The sequence below is a fragment of the Caretta caretta genome, chromosome 1 (genome assembly GCF_965140235.1).
Source record: "Caretta caretta isolate rCarCar2 chromosome 1, rCarCar1.hap1, whole genome shotgun sequence".
NCBI lineage: Eukaryota > Metazoa > Chordata > Testudines > Cheloniidae > Caretta > Caretta caretta.
The window spans coordinates 147,338,912-147,358,686 of record NC_134206.1 but is presented as its reverse complement, the minus strand read 5'-3'; the positions used below and the strand labels follow the sequence as shown (position 1 = coordinate 147,358,686).

The 19,775-nt window shown below is 40.8% G+C and overlaps 1 protein-coding gene across 4 annotated transcripts in view; it reads right to left on the bottom strand.

Annotated features, from left to right (window-relative positions):
- Nucleotides 1–19,775, bottom strand: part of IL1RAPL1 (interleukin 1 receptor accessory protein like 1) — a 1,168,446-nt gene that overhangs the window by 464,465 nt on the left and 684,206 nt on the right. For all 4 annotated transcript variants that reach the window (XM_075132044.1, XM_048863466.2, XM_048863455.2 and 1 more), the window contains one exon: nucleotides 3,148–3,334. In XM_075132044.1, coding sequence (XP_074988145.1) covers nucleotides 3,148–3,334 — 187 coding nt within the window. The remainder of the gene's footprint in view (nucleotides 1–3,147; nucleotides 3,335–19,775) is intronic.

Sequence of the window (19,775 nt, the reverse complement as noted above, 5' to 3'; positions counted from 1 at the left end):
ACAAAATATAACGTGTCCCAATTTTAATGGCTACTGATAGAGTTGTATGTTTCATTCATGCTGAAATATATTCTTTTTTCGTTGTTTGATAAGTGGGCCCATCCACTAGGTTGAAATTTGTTATGGTCTAAGAATGTGTGCATGTGTTGGCAATTTTTACTGGTTTCCCCTTGTGTGGTTATTTTTTTTTCTCTTTTTTTTAATTGCCTTAGTTAGATTTCATATAATTAAAGTAAAACATGATATAGCTGCATGCTTTTGGATATTTTTCAGCGATTTCCAAACTTCTTCATCTTTCTAAGAAATAAGTTACAGGCCAATGGACTAATGTCCTTGAGACTTTTGATGTAACAGTACAAAATAATCTGCTCATTTTGCCCAGCATAGCAGCTTGCTGCATATATAGCATATAGGCTAGTTTCATAAATGTCATTCAGACTATTTTTTAGAATAGACATATGTCCATGCACATGAAAACCCACAATGGTCTTTTATGAAACTTTGCCACCTACCAAGGGAAAATAGTTTTTGACATTTTAAATCCTTAGATACGTATTCTATTACATATTTTAAATATTATGTAAGCGGGGGAATAGTCCCGCTACTGTGGGGAACTTTCCTGGCTTCTGCACTACCCCAGTGAAGTGGGCTAGCGAAAGGATCTGAGTCCTCGCTCCCACTTCCTTTACCCAGTGGCCTCCCTGCCCTTGAGAACTCCCCTTCCACTCTCCTGCCTGACAGAGTCCTCGTAACCCCAACAAGGCTGGGCCCAGGATTCCTGGGGGGCTCAACTCCCAACCCTGCTGTGATCACCTAGGACAGGGGCTAGGGTGTCCCCACTCCAGGGTACTCTCTCTGCAATGGGTATTTCTCTGACCCACTGACCATTACATACAATTTAAAGTAAATGCAAGTTATTTAATCAACAATAAATTTTAAAAAGAATAAGAAAAAATGGGAAAGGTTAAAAGAAACACATTAACCCGCTCTGTGGCAGGGAACATCACAAACAGTGTCTCTGCAATGTCAGGGCAGTTCACAGTCTGTTCCTTGTAAGTCCCAGGCCTTCTCCTCAGGCCCTGGCTGTGCTGTAGGGATGCTGTGGGTTGGAGACTTGCTCTGGTGGTGGCCACATGCTCTCAGGCTCTTAGTGGTAGGACCCTTCTTCCCAGTGTCGTCCCCACCCTGTCAGGGTTACGATCCAAGCCTGGCCTGCAGAGCCTCTTGGCTGAGGCGTCTCCTTGTGCTGGGCTCGCTGCCCAGGGTCCCCCTCACTCTCCCCAGCTGCTCACCACACCCAGCTCCGGACTGCTCCAGCTCCGCCACTCTGTCTCAGCACTGCTGCCGCTGCTCTGCCTCCAGCTCCCTGGGCTGCTTCTTTGGCCCCTCTGCCTCTGGTTGCTGCAGCTCTGCTCCCAGGACAGGTCTGCTCTGCAGGCTGCTTCTGTGACTCTGCTCCCAGCACTGACCTGCTTCATGGGCTGCTTTTCTGGCCCCTCTGGCTCTGGTTGCTGCAGCTCTCCCCCCAGGGCAAGTCTGCTCTGTCTGGGCTGTGCCTCTGGCTTTGGGGCTGCAGCTCTGCTCCCAGGACAGGGGCTGCTCTCTCTGGATCTGGCATGGCTCTGCTCCCCAGCTCAGCTCAGGCCCCTGCTTTCTCCTTAGCTCGGCCCCACTCTGTCTGACCCAAGCAAATCCAGCTCACAGGGAGGATGAGACCTCCCTGGCCTCCTGACTCCCTGATTAGCCTGCCCGCCCTGTCATTCAGGCTGACCTGGAGCACTGACCTCTCCCCATTGTTCCTGGGGACTAGCAGTTTCAGGGTCCTGATGCCCCATCGACCCTTCCCCCTTTTTAGTACTGGGAGCTAGCAACTAAAACACCCCCACTGAATGTTAGTAAGGGGGCAACAGTCCCCTTACACTTAGATAGCATATTTCAGATGAAGCTACTAGTTGGGCTGCATAACATTTTCAGAGGCAGTGGCTCAGCCAGAATCCTCCTAGATTATAATTCTTTATAATCACTGGACAATACAATGTTATGTACACTATTTACAAGTACCCATAATGAGGCTAGGTAAATCTGTATGTTTTTATAATTAGAAAGCATAGTGAAATATGTTTCAACTGGAAAATTACAGTTAATTATTCCTGTATACACAAACTTATTTCAGGTTTACCTATAAGATCAGAACTATTTTGGTTTATCCAATAACTAGGGTACTTTAAGAAACAGATCCTACAAGGTGCAAAGTGCCTCCTGAAAAGTGCTGAGCACCCTCAATTCCAACTGCAGTCAATGGGAGCTGCATTTAACAAGTACCTCGCAGAACCAGGGCCGAAATAACTCTCCAGAAAAGCAAATTAATGCACAATGTTGAAATAAAGTTATCAATAAACCATAGAGAAATATGGATATTTGAAATGAAAGCTAATTTTCTCTCTGGGGCATTGTCATTTCCCTTTTCTTCCCATAATTGTACGAACAATGGGCAGATCACAAGCCTTAAACCTGAGTTTTTATTCTTGGTGAGATTTGAAGTTTTAATATTATTGAAAACATGGGATTCTTTTTGAATTGTATGAGGTACAATTTAAATTGTGCACGCAAGTAAAAAGTGTGCACAGCTTCTTCTTGAAATATGTTTTCTCTTCATATCTTTCTGAGTGAATTTCATATTTGGAAATTGAGGAAATCATTCTAATAGCATGAGCTTGAATCTGGCATAGTGCAGACAATTGCTGTCTGCTTCCCCACCCAGCCTTACCAATGTGTACCATACCAGACCACCCTGGTAACATTTTTTCTTTTCCAGTTTTGGACTTTTCAGTTGAAAGAGGACCACCAAGTATTTGGTTATTTTGTGATACAGCTAGATGGCAATAAGAAGATTCCAAATAAGGAATTTTCAGTGTTACCTAAGAAAGCATTTGAATCCTTGCCTCTACAACTAAAAGGCTAGTACACTAAAACACTTTACGGTCTAGTTCCTTTTTCATCCTATCCCTCCTTGTCTTATTATTATTGCATCTTAAATCCATCCAAGCTGTATATCACGTCCAAATAAAATGTTGAGATTATTGAAAATGAATCAGAACTTGACAGAATATTTTGTTGAAGGCAACAGAAGTCTTCTGTATTCCTTACCTTATACCACAGGATTTCAGGCTCTCTATAAGGAATTAAAAAATCCTCTATGTCAGGGCACGAGATTTCCTTGCTTTTGCTAAGTTCAGCTTTTTCAGAGTACTTCATCTTTGAATTGTAGCAGAGTCCGGTGTCATTTTCACCCACTGTCAGCGAGATGGAGACTTTCATACAGTAAGTAGAGTTTCTGTAATATAACACAAATAAAAATAATGGGTCCAGTGTGAAAAAAAAATCCCAGTCACATGATTGTTTTCGATGCAGTTATATTCACTGTAGGCAAGAGAGAGAGAAAAATCAAACTATTCTTGCTTTATGTATTGTGTGTGTAGTCCTTAGTTATTCAGGATAGGCTCTTCGCTTTCCAATCCCCACCTCAACCACTAGATTTTAATGTAATAACAATAACTGGCCTGAATCCACGAATGAACCCTTTCCTTTCCTCTGAATTCCCTTCCCTCCATCATTATAGTCCATGCTGTTTATTGGCAGGCAACTTCCTCCTAAGTAAAGGCCAAAGAAAGCTTCATGCACTAACCAGCAAAGCACCATAATCATCCTTCTGCCAAACACTATTACAACAGCTCTCTGGGGTTAACAAATCAGTTTACTGCACAGCAGCCTGGTGTCACATTGGAACTTTGGGCATCACAGCATGAACTGGAGTGTTAGCCCCCCCATTCATCAAATTTAAGCAGGTTTTCAAGTGAAGCAGTAATTAAAAATATAGTTTTAAACAACATTTGATTAAAAATCAGACTTACGGCCTTTCACTCCATAGAAAACAGTTTAATCTCAGTGTATTTTAAACTAGAGGACTACCAGTTTGTTTACCTTAGCCTCTCATCCCCATATTCCCAGGCCAAAATGTTTCCCCTGCATTATCCTCAGCTTTCATTAGCTTGGGCTCTGTCCTGCAACTTATTACTTTCCGCTGGTGGCCATATGTTGATATGCCAGACAGCGGAACATTGTTTTGTTTTCCTGATTTCACTATGTACTTTAATTAGTCTCAAAGACAAAATGACTTGAAAAGGATTTATTTTTTCATTTTGGGTATCCAAATGGGCAGGACAAGCATGTCTAAGGTTGAGTACTCTCTAGGAGTACACTGTGACAGTGCAAGCATCTTCCCCTACTATTCTGTAAATGCATTTGACCCCTAATCTGCTGAAAGTGGTTCCTGTAGAGAGCACTAAGATACTTTTCCTTTACTTATTTTCACTCTTAGACTCTGTGAGATGACTGCTGATTTACAAGAGTCTAGTGTATATCTAGCATTGCAGGCTGTCAAAGATAGCTGCATTTTCAGATTGCCTTTAGATGTCTTAATACCCGTTTACTCTTTCTGTTTATCAGGAAGTGATTAAAAGGCTAAAAGGAAGGTAAACAGCACACAAAGAGCACCACAGCCTCATTTCTAGAAGAAAATGTAAATCTCAAAGGCACTATTTATTAATTACTAATAAGAATATCATTTCTGAAAGCACAGTAATTCTGTCAATGACCTTAAATCATGCATGTCTTTTCTGGGCAGGAAAGGCAACAAATATAAAATATCTTCCCTAGAATGGAGTCAGCTTGTACTCCCATCCTTGGAGCTATCTGATGCTTCCTGTGTATACTTGTGACTGGAGTTGGTAAAACTTCTGTATCCATAGCAAGCAATTTAATCATTGAATATAGATCATTCCTAAGTCACAAACTGTCCTAAGTTGTGACCTAAGTCTGCCGATATTGGGTTGTTTTTTTTTAATCTTTTCTATGACTGGATGACCTAACCATTGTCAGAAGAAGGGGGGCCAAAGCAATTCACTGGGGCATAGATTTTCTCTCTATCACAGTGGGAGTATGCTACTGGGAGACAGGTAGAAGGTGATAAGCAGGCATAGGGAGTATTATGCTGTGTATATCACCACATGCTTTGAAAATTCCTTCCTAACAGAGACAGAAGGGAAAATCACTTAACCTGCAATTCTGCTTCTCTAAAGATACCAGCTAGGCAGGAATCTCACTCTTGGTTCACATCTCTCTGGAACACATCACTTCAGGAGATGTCCCTGTCTAAGAGTTATTTTTTCCTTCCAAGATAGGCCTGATCAAGAGCCCTGTCCTGCTGAGCATATGCCAACATCAGGTTCCTCAGGGGCACCGGAACAATCCAGCTGGTTCCCTTCTGACTCCAGTCAGCACAGGAAATGGTGTCTCTAAGCTTTAACCAGTGCAGCTGCCCTAGCCAGTTAGGGCCTCAGTACTCTTTCTGGTCTATGTTCACAATAACCTGGTTTGCTACAGATCACATTTTTTTCATTATTTTTTCTGCCATTTCTTCCCTAAGGTTCCTTCCGAGGCAAGTTTGAGGTTTCATCCTCACAGCTAGTCTTTTTCTTGGCTCCCAGCAGAAAGCACCACGGGGATTCTCATGTCAGCTAAAGTCTGGAATTTCAAACTCCTTTCATGATATTCTGGGCAGAAAATGCAATGAAGATCTCTACATTTTATGATCCTGTTTAGGATGTATCCTAGTCTGGGTTTATCTGTGGTTTGAGGAGAGCTGTGGCACCTCAGTGACTCACAATTTAGTGCATAAGCACTTCAGTTCAAACTGAGTCCATCTGCCCAGATAAAGGATGGGGTTCCAAAGTGCTGATGCTCTCAGTTATGAAGTGCCAAGCCCAGAGTCCAAGGCGCTGACATGTCTAGGCTGGGATACTTAGACAACTGTATTCTATGATGTAGGGTCCCTCAAAAGCACTTTCTACTGGGAGCTTGAAGCAGCATAAAAGGAGCATAAAGATTTGGCTGCCTTCACATGACATGTCTCCCTATATGTTTTTTCCACCGTGAGCCTGAATAGTAACAGCGCTGACAAGGTGGTTCATATGGCACTCTGCCAGGAGCCCAGGTTGCATCCAGGAAATGGCCAGTCCGGCTCTAAGGAACTGTAGAGAAAACAGAACAAAATAGAATGATGTGAGCCAAAGAAAACCAGTTTAGTGGGCTCAGAGAACCAGAAAAAGATAAAAAAAATCAGTCAGTCCCTAATGGCCTGAGGCAGTTAGATCTGCAAGGCAGCAACTCCAGCGGGGAGGTGGTTTGTTGGCTGACGGCAGCTGGACTAGAAGTAGGTGGAGCCCATGAGCTAAGAAAATGTGTATCACGTAGCAGAGCCTTCAAGTTAGCCTACAAGTGCCCCAGAGGGTCAAGAATCTTAGAACTGGGGGAGTTTCCTATATGACTCTCACTGGAGGCATTAGAGCAAACAGAGTCCTGTACCACTGGTAACTTTAGAGAAATTGTATATTCCACTGGAGACCAGATTGTATTGTTTGAATAGAACAGTTACTGTATTTACTTTTGTTTTTCATTCTTCACAAGGTAACTGCATTTTGTGCAACTTCTGTATTCACTTGAGCTGACAGGAGGATTGAACCCTGGACCTTCAGCAATAAAAGAATGAGTTTCTACTGTTTCAGCTAAAGCACTAAATTCTGTAATGCAAACCCATCACAGACAGACATCACTGTGACATTCTCCCATGGTGTTATCTGGAGAGTTTTGCCTGGGCTTGTTTTAAGCCATGAGGACACATTTTCAGCCTCATAACTATATACATGAAATTACAACCTATAACATTACTATAACAACAATGTTCAGTGCATCATGAGCCTTCCGAAGACACCCAACATGACAAACTTTGCACTGGATACCACACAATCATTTTATAAGAATGAACATGAGGGTGGCTGGGTGTTCCCCACAAGATACACAGTGTCATTTGTGGCCCAGCCACCAGACAGGGATGAAAACCTACACTCGGCTGGAGTGGGTTACACATATAACTACACAGTCCTATTTGCAAAGGCTGCATATCTTTATCTTTCTCATTTGTCTCCATGGCAAGTCTCTGGCAAGGGGCTTAGGGAACTATGTTAACTGTCATATTCTGTATATAACAATATTTTATAAAGCCTTTTTAGAGCAGAAACTATGTCTAGTTGTATATTTGTACAGCTGATAGCCCAGCAAGGCGCATATGCTGATCAGGTCATCTGTGTGCTACTGTTAAATAAATGTTAAAGAATAATATCTAGCAAGTATATTGATTCATTTTCCCAGGCTCTATTTTCTGCCATCTATAACTATTCACTAGAATTACAGTGTTCGGTCCTAGCTGCAAAGGGAGCAGACATACATCCTTGTCCAAGTCATTGCAATAGCACTAGACTTCTGGCCACAGATTTTGGGAACACTGTCAATGACTGTGTTAATCTTCCCACCCCACATACCACTCCAGCTTTAACTGCATTTCTGTGGCACTCTTTCCTGTGCCTTCGCTGCCTAACTACTTCATCCTTTTTCATCAGTGGTGTTTAATATCCTTATGTACACACCCAGCAATGTGCAGAGAGAATACTAAATACCAAAGGCTTGTTCATACAGGCCACGGCCACGAAAGGATTTCCGCATGCCATCCACTCATTCTCTGTCATTTAGAGCCCATAACGTCTTGACTGTTAATTGCTGCCTGATTCATCTAAATGGTTCTTGGTCTGGAAGATGTACAGCACATTGCATGTGCTACATTATCTCTAAATTTTCAGAGTAAAGAGAAGCTTTGCTTTTATGGATCACGGGTACAGTCACAGTTCAAACCTCTCCATCTCCTGAGAATGGCACAGCATCCACCACCACCTCCTCACCATTTCTGCTTTGTTTGGGAGTGGTGGCATTTTATTTTTTGCCATTCTGCTCCTCTGCTAAAACCTCTCTCCTTCCCTTCCAGCTCCCAAACTCTCAAGGTGCATTCCCGATGGTTGTACATTTATACCTAGTGTGACTAGGCAGATATATCCAAATGCACCCAAGTAGTTGTGATTTTCTCTTTCCAAAAACACCTGTCTAACAATTTCACTTGTGTGTATGTTCACAGAAAGCAAATACATGAGATGAATAGTGTTAAACAGAATTTGCAATATGTTTGTGAATAACTTTCTCCACTATTTGCCCATTTTTAACCATGACATCTATAGGTCATAACATGGATAGAAGTGTATTGCTTTTTCAGGTCACAATATTTCCCTTATATCTGAAGCAGATGTACAGGTTTAGAGTTTAGCTTCCACCAGCATGATTCCAGTATTTGTAAGTGAGGAGCATATCATAAGACTTTTTAGTAGACTGCTCTGTTGTCGTATCATGTGATTCTTTTGTGGCGATCTAACACTAGGAAATGCAACCTAGATGGAGCTACTATAAGGTGGGTGCAAAACTCTTGGAAAACCGTTCCCAGAGAGTAGTTTTCAGTGGTTGCCAGTCATGCTGGAAGGACATAACGAGTGGGGTCCTGCAGGAATGGATTTTGGTTCTGTTCAATATCTTCATCAATGATTTAGATACTGGCATAGAGAGTATACTTATAAAGTTTGCAGATGACACCGAGCTGTGAGGGGTTGCAAATGCTTTGGAGGATAGGATAAAAATTCAAAATCATCTGGACAAACTGGAGAAATGGTCTGAAGTAAATAGGATGAAATTCAATAAAGACAAATGCAAACTACTCCATTTAGGAAGGAACAATCAGTTGCACACATACAAAATGGGAAATGACTGCCTAGAAAGAAGTACTGCGGAAAGGAATCTGAAGGTCATAGTGGACAACAAGCTAAATATGAGTCAACAGTGTAACGCTGTTGCAAAAAAAGCTAACATAATTCTGGGATGTATTAGCAGGAGTGTTGTAAACAAGACATGAGAAGTAATTCTTCCGCTTTACTCTATGCTGATTAGGCCTCAACTGGAGTATTGCGTCCAGTTCTGGGAGCCACATTTCAGGAAAGATGTGGACAAATTGGAGAAGGTCTAGAGAAGAGCAACAAAAATGACTAAAGGTCTAGAAAACATGACCTATGAGGGAAGATTGAAAAAAAAAAGGGTTTGTTTATCTGGAAAAGAGAAGACTGAGAGGGGACATGATAACAGTTTTGAAGTACATAAAAGGTTGTTGCAAGGAGGAGGGAGAAAAATTGTTTTTCTTAACCTCTGAGGATAGGCCAGGAAGCAATGGGCTTAAATTGCAGCACGGGAGATTTAGATTGGACATTAGGAAAAACTTCCTGTTAGGGTGGTTAAGCACTAGAATAAATTGCCAAGGAGGTTGTGGAATCTCCATCACTGGAGCTTTTTAAGAGCAGGTTAGACATACACCTTTCAGGAATGGTCTGGATAATACTTAGTCCTCCCATGAGTGCAGGGGAATGGACTAGATGACCTCTCAAGGTCCCTTCCAGTCCTACAATTGTCTCACAAAGCCTCTGTAACTTTGCCCATTAAAAAAGGAAACAAGAAAAATAAATAGTGCAATGCCTGAATGGGCAGCCTCTGTCATATTCCCAAGTGGTATGTGGACAAAATCCTGGGACTGACATTGATCTAGGTAATTAAATTCAGTAACTTAAACTGAACTGTCAAATGTCCCTTGTTTTCTAACAATATGATTGATATAATTTCCAGCAATATAATATGGTTTGGAACAGATAAGCACATTCAGGACACAAGTCATGTCCTTCTTTAGTAGAAAGTGCTTGGCATATTGTGGACACTGCAAGAAATAATAATAATAATAATAATAATAATAACCACATTTAATTTCACAGAAAATCATAACAGGATAGATAGAATATGAAATATCACAGAATAAAGGGAAACTTTTCAAGACTGCTAGGCCTAAACGTTTAAACCACCTTGTCAATATTTATAGTTGACAGTATTTGAAAGATTCAAACCAGGATATTTTTTTCTTAACAGACATTTGCAATATAGCACTCCAAAACACCACAGTCACTATCCTTTTTTTACTGTCATCCACATACACTTTTTTTTTCAGTGTGTATACATCTAGGGCAGGGAATACACACACACAAAGTTCACTAATATTTGTGTGAAGTTTTAAAATCAGTACACTGACTGCATTTGCAGCCCTTTTGGGGCAAACCATCAGCTAGTGTAAATAGTAAAAAAAAGTTTCCCTGATTTCAATGGAGTTACAGCAATTTACACCATCTGAGGGTCTGTCCCCTAGTGTTTACTTTCTGTGAATAGTCTAACTAATGAGTTTTTTGGCTGGAATGTTTACCATAACCTAAACATTTAAGCAAGTATTTCCAGAAAGCAAAGACTTATACTCACGCAGTCACAAAATGACCTGTGTGTCCAATGAAAGCATTTTTGAAATGCTGACATTCAAAGAATGAATGATTTATTAAAATCATCCAACCTCTAATATGGTGCTCTTTGCTTTGATTTTTGTTTTTAAGATGATTGATACAAAAAGTGGTAAAACATAAAAAAAGGGGGGGGGGGTAATATGGTAAAGCACTGTTCTCTAAGAAATTCAACAAGTGTTTATAACTTATACAATTCTCAGTGTCCCCAAACCAGTTTAAGGAATCATCTAGAGTTACTGGTTTCCACTCAGTGACTGTATTATTCATACTATGATGTTAGTATAAAAAGAGAGGAAATAGAGTAAAATATATCATCTACTTACTTTGTCCTTATTTTAGTATTAGGATACTGCCACAGTATTTAAAATAGAAAGAAAAAAACACCTTTTATTCCATCAAAGCAAAAAGAAATCGATTGATTTGATCTGCCTTCCTTACCCCATGTTTTCTTCCTTCACTTGTTTTTTTTGTGTGAAAATAATAGTGATTTATGTGGGCAGTGAGGTACAAAGGAGTATTTTAATATTAGAAGACATGGTTCTCCACTAGTTTTTTACCACCAAAGTCAATGTAGTTGCCTCAGAATAAAACTGGAGAAACAGGCCAAGAGTGCCTATTAGCAGCAGTCAAGGAGTGGTTGCAGAACTACTAACTGTGGTATGTAAATTTATCACTTAAATCATCTTCTGTGCCAGATAACTGGAGAATAGCTAATGTGACACCAATTTTAAAAAAAAAGACTTCAGAGGCAATCCTGGCAATTATAGGATGGTAAGCCTAACTTTAGTACTAGGCAAATTGGGTGACACTATAGTAAACAACTGAATTATCAGACACCTAGATGAACATGATTTGTTGGGGAACAGTCAGCATGGCTTTTGTGAAGGGCAATCATGCCTCACAATGTATTAGAATTCTTTGAGGGGGTCAACAAATATCTGGTCAAGGATGATTCAGTAGATATAATGTATTTGGACTTTCAGAAAGTCTTTGACAAGGTTCTTCACTAAAGGGCCTTAAATAAAGTAAGCTTTCATGGGATAAGAGGGAAGATCCTCTCATGCATCCTCTCAATAGTTAAAAGCTAGGAAACAAAGGGAAGGAATAAATGGCCAGTTTTCAGAATGGAGAGAGGTAAATAGTGGTGTCCCCCAGTGGTCTGTAATGGGACCAGTACTGTTCAATATATTCATAAATGGATCTGGAAAAAGGGGCAACAGTAAGGTGGCAAAGTTTGGAGATGATACAAAATTACTCAAGATAGTTAAATCCAAAGCAGACAGTGAAGAATTACAAAGTGATCTGACAAAACTGGGTGACTGGGCATCAAAATAGCACATGAAATTCATTGTGGATAAATGCAAAGGAATGCACATTGGAAAACCTAATTCCAACAATATGTGCCAAATGATGGGGTCTAAATTAGCGGTTACCACTCAAGAAAGAGATCATGGAGTCATTGTGGATAGTTTTCTGAAAACATCTGCTCAATGTGCAATGGCAGTCAAAAAAGCTAACAGAATGTGAGGAATCATTAGGAAAGGGATAGCTAACAAGACCATAAATATCATAATGCTACTATATAAATCCATGGTATGCCCACACCATGAATATTCTGTGCAGTTCTGGTCATCCCTTCCAAAAAAAGATATATTAGAGATTAAAAAGGTACAGAGAAGGTCAACAAAATGATTAAGGGTATGGAACAGCTTCCCTATGAGGAAAGATTAAAAGGACTGGGACTGTTCAGCTAGGAAAAGAGATGACTAAGGGGGGAGATGACAGATGTATAAATTATGAATGGTATGGAGAAAGTGAATAGGGAAGTGTTATTTACCCCTTCACATAATATAAGAACCAGGAGTCACCCACTGAAATTAATGGGCAGAAGGTTGAAAACAAACAAAAGGAAGTACTTCTTCACACAATGTACAATAAGCCTACGGAACTCATAGCCAGGGGATGTTGTGAAGGACAAAACTATAACTGTGTTCAAAAAAGAACTAGAAACATTTGTGGAGGATAGGTTCATCAATGACTATTAGCCAAGATGGTCAGGGATGCAACCCCATGCCTTTGGCATCCCTAAGCCTCTGGCTGCCAGAGAGGGGATGGATCACTTGATAATTTCCCTGTTTTGTTCATTACCCTTGAAGCATCTGGCATTGGCTACTGTTCCAAGACACGATGTTGAGCTAAATGGACCAAACAGACATCTGAGAAGGGAACTTCTAGGCATTACCCACATCTGTGTGGATTTGATAGGATATTGCAATTCTTGACCATCTCTATTTTTACTATTAAGGTCATCGTTATTACACAAACTCTAAGGTGGCACCAGGCAAAATCCATCCAGAAATGTTGTTAAGTCTACACAATGCAGAAATACAGCAAAAGACTTCCTGAGGAAAGAGCAAGAGATATAAGTATTATATTTCCTGCTATTTTATTCAACTTTGTGTATAACACTGCTATAACACATAGTGTTTAATAAATTAAGGACCATTGTAAGCAATTTTCCTCCTGTTAACTGATGCCCTCTAATTCATATAATTGCGGAGGCAGGAGGTGGGAGTGAGGGTTTGTGGCCACAAAAGTGGTACAAATCTCAGCATCTTTTTCAATATTTTACCATTACTAATAAAGCATAGGTTCAACCAAGCTATTAACTTCTTATGTTTATAAATAGAAGGAAGAGCAATGAATATGAATTAACCTTATTTCATTACAGACACATATGGATAATGAAGATGATAATCTAAAATGTTTTCAGTTGCTAACAATACATGAATACCAGGTTTTGTTCCAATGCTTATCACTAACTATGTTTATTTATTGGATGCTATGAAAGGCTAACCCTTACATCTAAAGCATTAAGAGCACTGTTCATTTAAACTCAGCTAAATTCAAACTTACAATGGTAGTGTTATTAATATTAACAAGACAATTCTACTAATTGTCATCTACCTGTAATTAAAATAAATAGCTAACACTGCCAGCATTTGAAACCCTTCTGGAACCAACTATTACCCTTAATTCAGAAGACAGGAGGTATATAACATTTACTGATTTACAGATTTATACTGTAGCAGTTTGGAGCCTAAGGGGCAGAGAGATCCAGAAAATCAAGGATCTTGTGATTGGAAAATAGAAATGTTTCATAAACTCTAGACACCTTACTTTGTTAGCACCCAAAGCAGCCATAATTCAGCCTTAAGGGGCTTGCTTAGGAAAAATGTCAGTGGGTAACCTGAAGAATGTAAGCCTCTCAACTGATTATTATTTTTATAATGGCCTCACAGATTTTTATTTCTTCCTAACATAATGATGGAACTTAATTGGTGTGCTGGTCAGCTTTGCTCCTCATCTTAACGTCTGAAAATGGCTCAAGGCAGAGTCTAGTGTAGAGAAATGCAGAATCCACTTAGATTATGTTCTAGTGTGTCAGGTGCAGCTTGTTCTTTTTATTAAATAAATATTAAAGTACGGAAAGTACATGCAATGCAGTAATGAGAAGGAACAGGCCACATTACTTTAAGACAACAAATGCATCTAAAATTCCATTGCTTTTGAAACAGGTAAGTGGAAGAGGAGGAGGAAGGGGGAAGAGAGAGAAAAAGCACACACACAGAATACGTGTGAATGAGAAGGGAATGTGAAAGAATGTTTGTGTGTGCCCTCTTGTTATAAGAACACAGAAAACTCCGATCTGATGTCTCTGAAGTAGGGAGGCCAGAGGGGTTGAAGGAAACACTGCTTTTCTCCTCTTCTATGAGCACCACGGCGTGGCTATGCCCTATTTCCATAACAGTGTGCACAAGTCCCACAAGATATTTGTTTTGATTAGCACATTCATATTAATCACACCAGAAGTACTGAACTATTTTATTGCATGCTTCGTTTCTCAGAAGCGGTAACTTTAAAGCTTTCTCCTCTCCTAAAAAAACAAGCACACACAGTAAACTGAACTCCCCCTTGTCCTCATCAATATCATCTGAAGAGGATGTCAGGTTTATACAATGTAGTCCCTCACTGATTGTAATATTTGCTGATAGACAAGGAACACTTATGCCTTGCTCCAACTTCTACTCTTAAAGTGCTTGTGTTTAAAGAAGCTACTGATTTTGAATTTTTATCGGTGCTGTGATACAAAAAATTGCCTTTAGAAAGCAGACATTTTTCCTTTATAGTACCAATTTGCATAGGTGACCACAGACCCAAACCCTTGGATCTGAGAACAATGAAAAAGCATTCAGTTTTTACAAGAAGACTTTTAATAAAAAATAGAAGTAAATAGAAATAAAGAAATCCCCCCTGTAAAATCAGGATGGTAGATATCTTACAGGGTAATTAGATTCAAAAACATAGAGAACCCCTCTAGGCAAAACCTTAAGTTACAAAAAAAGTACACAGACAGAAATAGTTATTCTATTCAGCACAATTCTTTTCTCAGCCATTTAAAGAAATCATAATCTAACACATACCTAGCTAGATTACTTACTAAAAGTTCTAAGACTCCATTCCTGTTCTGTCCCTGGCAAGAGCAGCACACAGACAGACCCGGACCCTTTGTCCCTCTCCCTCCTCCCAGCTTTTGAAAGTATCTTGTCTCCTCATTGGTCATTTTGGTCAGGTGCCAGCGAGGTTACCTTTAGCTTCTTAACCCTTTACAGGTGAGAGGAGCTTTCCCCTGGCCAGGAGGGATTTCAAAGGGGTTTACCCTTCCCTTTATATTTATGACACGCGCCCCAAATCTCAGCTAGGGTGAAACACTGGCTGGGATTTCTTCCTGGAGCTCTAGGAAAACAGAGTTAATAAGACACATGCATCTCTAAATATACTACCAAGTACATAAAGACTAACAATATTTTCCACATCTCAAGGACGATTTTAACCAGTTGATTCTGGGAAACTTTCACGGGAGAGTGCATCAGCCACTTTGTTAGAAGCTCCTGAGATGTGTTGGATGTCGAAATCAAAATCTTGGAGAGCTAAACTCCACCGAAGAAGTTTTTTGTTAGTTTCTTTGACGGTGTGAAGCCACTTCAGTGCAGCATGGTCGGTTTGCAGGTGGAAACGCCGTCCCCAAACATATGGGCGTAGCTTTTCCAGAGCGTAGACAATGGCGTAACATTCTTTTTCAGTGACTGACCAGTTGCTTTCCCTCTCAGACAGTTTTTTGCTGAGAAACACTACAGGGTGGAATTCTTGATCAGGTCCTTTCTGCATTAAAACTGTTCCCACACCATGCTCGGACGCATCTGTGGTTACTAGGAACGGTTTGTCAAAGTCTGGGGCCCTTAGTACAGGGTCAGACATGAGTGTCGCTTTAAGCTTGTTAAAGGCCTTCTGACACTTTCCGGTCCACTGAACAGCATTTGGCTGTTTCTTTTTGGTTAGGTCTGTCAGTGGGGCAGCGATTTGGCTGTAGTGCGGTACAAAGCGTCTGTAATAACCGGCCAAGCCTAAGAAGGATTGAACCTGTTTCTTTGACTTTGGGACAGGCCACTTTTGGATAGCATCCACTTTGGCCTGTAGGGGGCTGATAGTTCCTTGACCCACCTGGTGTCCAAGGTAAGTCACTCTGTTTAGGCCTATTTGACACTTCTTAGCCTTAACAGTTAGTCCTGCCTCCCTTATGCGCTCAAGGACTTTTTGTAGATGTTCCAGGTGGTCTGCCCAGGAATCCGAAAATATGGCCACATCGTCAAGGTAGGCGACTGCATATTCTCCTAATCCCGCTAGGAGACCATCTACAAGTCTTTGGAAAGTGGCGGGTGCATTTCGCAGCCCGAAAGGGAGTACATTAAATTCATACAGCCCGAGATGTGTGATGAAGGCTGACCTTTCCTTGGCAGATTCGTCTAGCGGTACCTGCCAGTACCCCTTGGTTAAGTCCAAGGTAGAGATGAACTGGGCCCGTCCCAGTTTCTCTAATAGTTCATCTGTGCGTGGCATTGGATAGTTGTCTGGGCGAGTTACAGCATTTAGCTTACGGTAGTCCACGCAAAAACGTATTTCCCCATCTGGTTTGGGAACTAGAACCACTGGAGATGCCCATGCACTTTCAGAGGGGCGGATTACCCCCATCTGTAACATATCCTGGATCTCCCGTTCTATAGCAGTTTTAGCTGGAGGAGACACCCGGTAAGGTTGGACCCTAATTGGGTGAGCATTACCTGTGTCAATGGAGTGGTATGCCCGTTCAGTCAGTCCTGGGGTGGCTGAGAACGTTGGCGCGTAGCTAGTGCACAGCTCCTGGATCTGCTGTCGCTGCATACGCCCAAGGGTCATGGAGAGGTTCACCTCTTCCACACCACCAGCACATTTCCCTTTTGTGGGCAGCCTCCTGTACCTCCTTCTCCAGCCGCATGAGTTCTATCTGTCTTTCATGTTCCCTTTGTCTTTCCTCAGCCTGAAATTTGGCTAATTCCAGCTGTAGTTGAGCTGAGGATTTGGTCATTCTAACCTCTCTGTTTTTAACTAACTTTACACCTGAGGTTTAGAAATAAACAAACAAAACTTGGCTGTAAAATTTTGCTGTGCTGCAATAGAATACCTATTCTCTGATAGTGATTGTCAGCCTACAGAAAAAGACAATTCCCTTGTCTCTGCTCTGGGCCCAAATTAAAGCAAAAAACCTCCAACTACTTGGAAACCTGCTTACCCAGCCCAAAGAAAAAGCAAATGGGTAGAACACACACCCCCTATTTACTTTTAGGAAGAAAAGAAAAAAAAACCTCTGGATTGGAAGATTTCCCTGCAGGAGTTAAGTACCCTGCCTCCAGGCAAAAAAAACCTGCAATTCACAAGATAATCCCCTTTTGTCTCTGCTTGGCCACAAAGCAGAGAGAAACCAAGCTGCTTTCAGTTTCAAAGCTGCTTTCTGGACTTTCTTTCCAAAGAAAAAAAAATTTTCCTTTTTAAAATCTGTATTTCTAGTTCAAAAAATCTCAACTGGATCTCAAATGATTTCAGGTTAATCCCACCACTGTGCCACCATGTCAAGGTTCCTCCCCCACTCTGAACTCTAGGGTACAGATGTGGGGACCTGCATGAAAAACCTCCTAAGCTTATCTTTACCAGCTTAGGTCAAAACTTCCCCAAGGTACAAAATATTACACCCGTTATCCTTGGAATGGCCGCTACCACCACCAAACAATTACTGGTTACTGGGGAAGAGCTGTTTGGACGCGTCTGTCCCCCCAAAATACTTCCCAAAACCTTGCACCCCACTTCCTGGACAAGGTTTGGTAAAAAGCCTCACCAATTTGCCTAGGTGACTACAGACCCAGACCCTTGGATCTTAAGAACAATGAACAATCCTCCCAACACTTGCACCCCCCCCTTTCCTGGGAAATGTTGGATAAAAAGCCTCACCAATTTGCATAGGTGACCACAGACCCAAACCCTTGGATCTGAGAACAATGAAAAAGCATTCAGTTTTTACAAGAAGACTTTTAATAAAAAATAGAAGTAAATAGAAATAAAGAAATCCCCCCTGTAAAATCAGGATGGTAGATATCTTACAGGGTAATTAGATTCAAAAACATAGAGAACCCCTCTAGGCAAAACCTTAAGTTACAAAAAAAGTACACAGACAGAAATAGTTATTCTATTCAGCACAATTCTTTTCTCAGCCATTTAAAGAAATCATAATCTAACACATACCTAGCTAGATTACTTACTAAAAGTTCTAAGACTCCATTCCTGTTCTGTCCCTGGCAAGAGCAGCACACAGACAGACCCGGACCCTTTGTCCCTCTCCCTCCTCCCAGCTTTTGAAAGTATCTTGTCTCCTCATTGGTCATTTTGGTCAGGTGCCAGCGAGGTTACCTTTAGCTTCTTAACCCTTTACAGGTGAGAGGAGCTTTCCCCTGGCCAGGAGGGATTTCAAAGGGGTTTACCCTTCCCTTTATATTTATGACAGTACTCAAAAATAATCATTAAGGCTTCCCTTGTGAGTAAATCAGTAAGAATTTTTTTCTTGTATTACACAGCTCTCTCTCGTTCTCTGACTCATTAAAAGTCTGAGTCAAACTCATTCTTTATGAAAGCACTAGACTCAAGACCACATTGGTATGTTCCCACATTTTCATAAAATTTCAATTCCTCAGAAAAAGAAATGCTAAAGTATTCTATGAAAACACATCACATTGGGAAGATCTTGAAATGGCAATTACACAAGGGCTCAAATGAATAAAATAAAGTGGAATTCCATCATTTCTCCACAAAACATTTAAGCAGAAGTTAGGGTCTAGTAATAAAAAATTCAAAGCAAATTTCCCAGCTTCTTACAGTACATGCAATATTTGTAACCTCTCATATGGGTTCACTGAGGACTCAGATACACATAAAACTGAATCTGTTGGAGCATGTGTATGAGATTGGAGGTAAAATGCACACAGATATTATTATTGTACATAGACATTACATATTGTGCGGAAAGATACGATTACTGAAAACAATTTGCCATTAAAAAGGCGATTTTAATGGAAAGCTGCTTTTGGCAATTACACTTACACCTGGGACATTTGCAAAAGTACCACAGCTAACTTTAACTACAGCATCAGACAAGAACCTAAGACACTATGCATAGTCTGCATGGTGAGTCAAAGTATGGAATTACAGCCACTTGGAACTGGCCTGAATTTGACCCCAGTATGTTCATAGTGCCAAAATATGTAAAATACAGAGTTCAGTCATTTGAAAATGTTTCTGTCAGTCACAGGAACATTTCACCAAAGGTCCCTGTGATAGAGAAATCAGCACAGAAGAAAAGCAGGCTCAGGGAGGCAGAAAAAGGTAAAATCAGAAAGATATCCTAATAATACCAAATCCCTTCCCTAAGGAAGTTTCCCATGGATTCCTCAGATAGAGAAGGAGAAACCCAGTGGCAGGATGGACAATGTGGAGTTGGTTCCCTCCATCCTTCTACCAACTACACCACAGAGATAGAAACATTAACCCTTTAATACCTTAGGATAAAACTCCTCTTTAAAGACAACCTCCTCTGGACCCAAGAGAAGAGATCAGTGGCTGCTTTCTGCTGGGAGAGATCTTCTTGATCCAACTGAGTGAGATCAAAGGACTTCAAATTTAAAACGTCACTTAGTATCACATGCTGGCAGAAATGGAGTGCTGCAGTCTCGAATATCAATACTGTACCAGTTTCTGGGGAATTTATTATTTCTCTTCCACTTTCCCATTATGGGTAGATGGTGCTGGTATCACCTTGCTTTCCTAGTAACCAGGAGGAAGCTAAAATGGGAATACTATTTTAATGGTTTAAATAGAAAGGAAACAGACAGGAGAGTAAACATGAATGGGCAGAGGATCTGACTCAGGCCAGATGGCCATAAATAATGGTCTCGACTGCCTGGGCAAAGCAGTTCAAGCCAG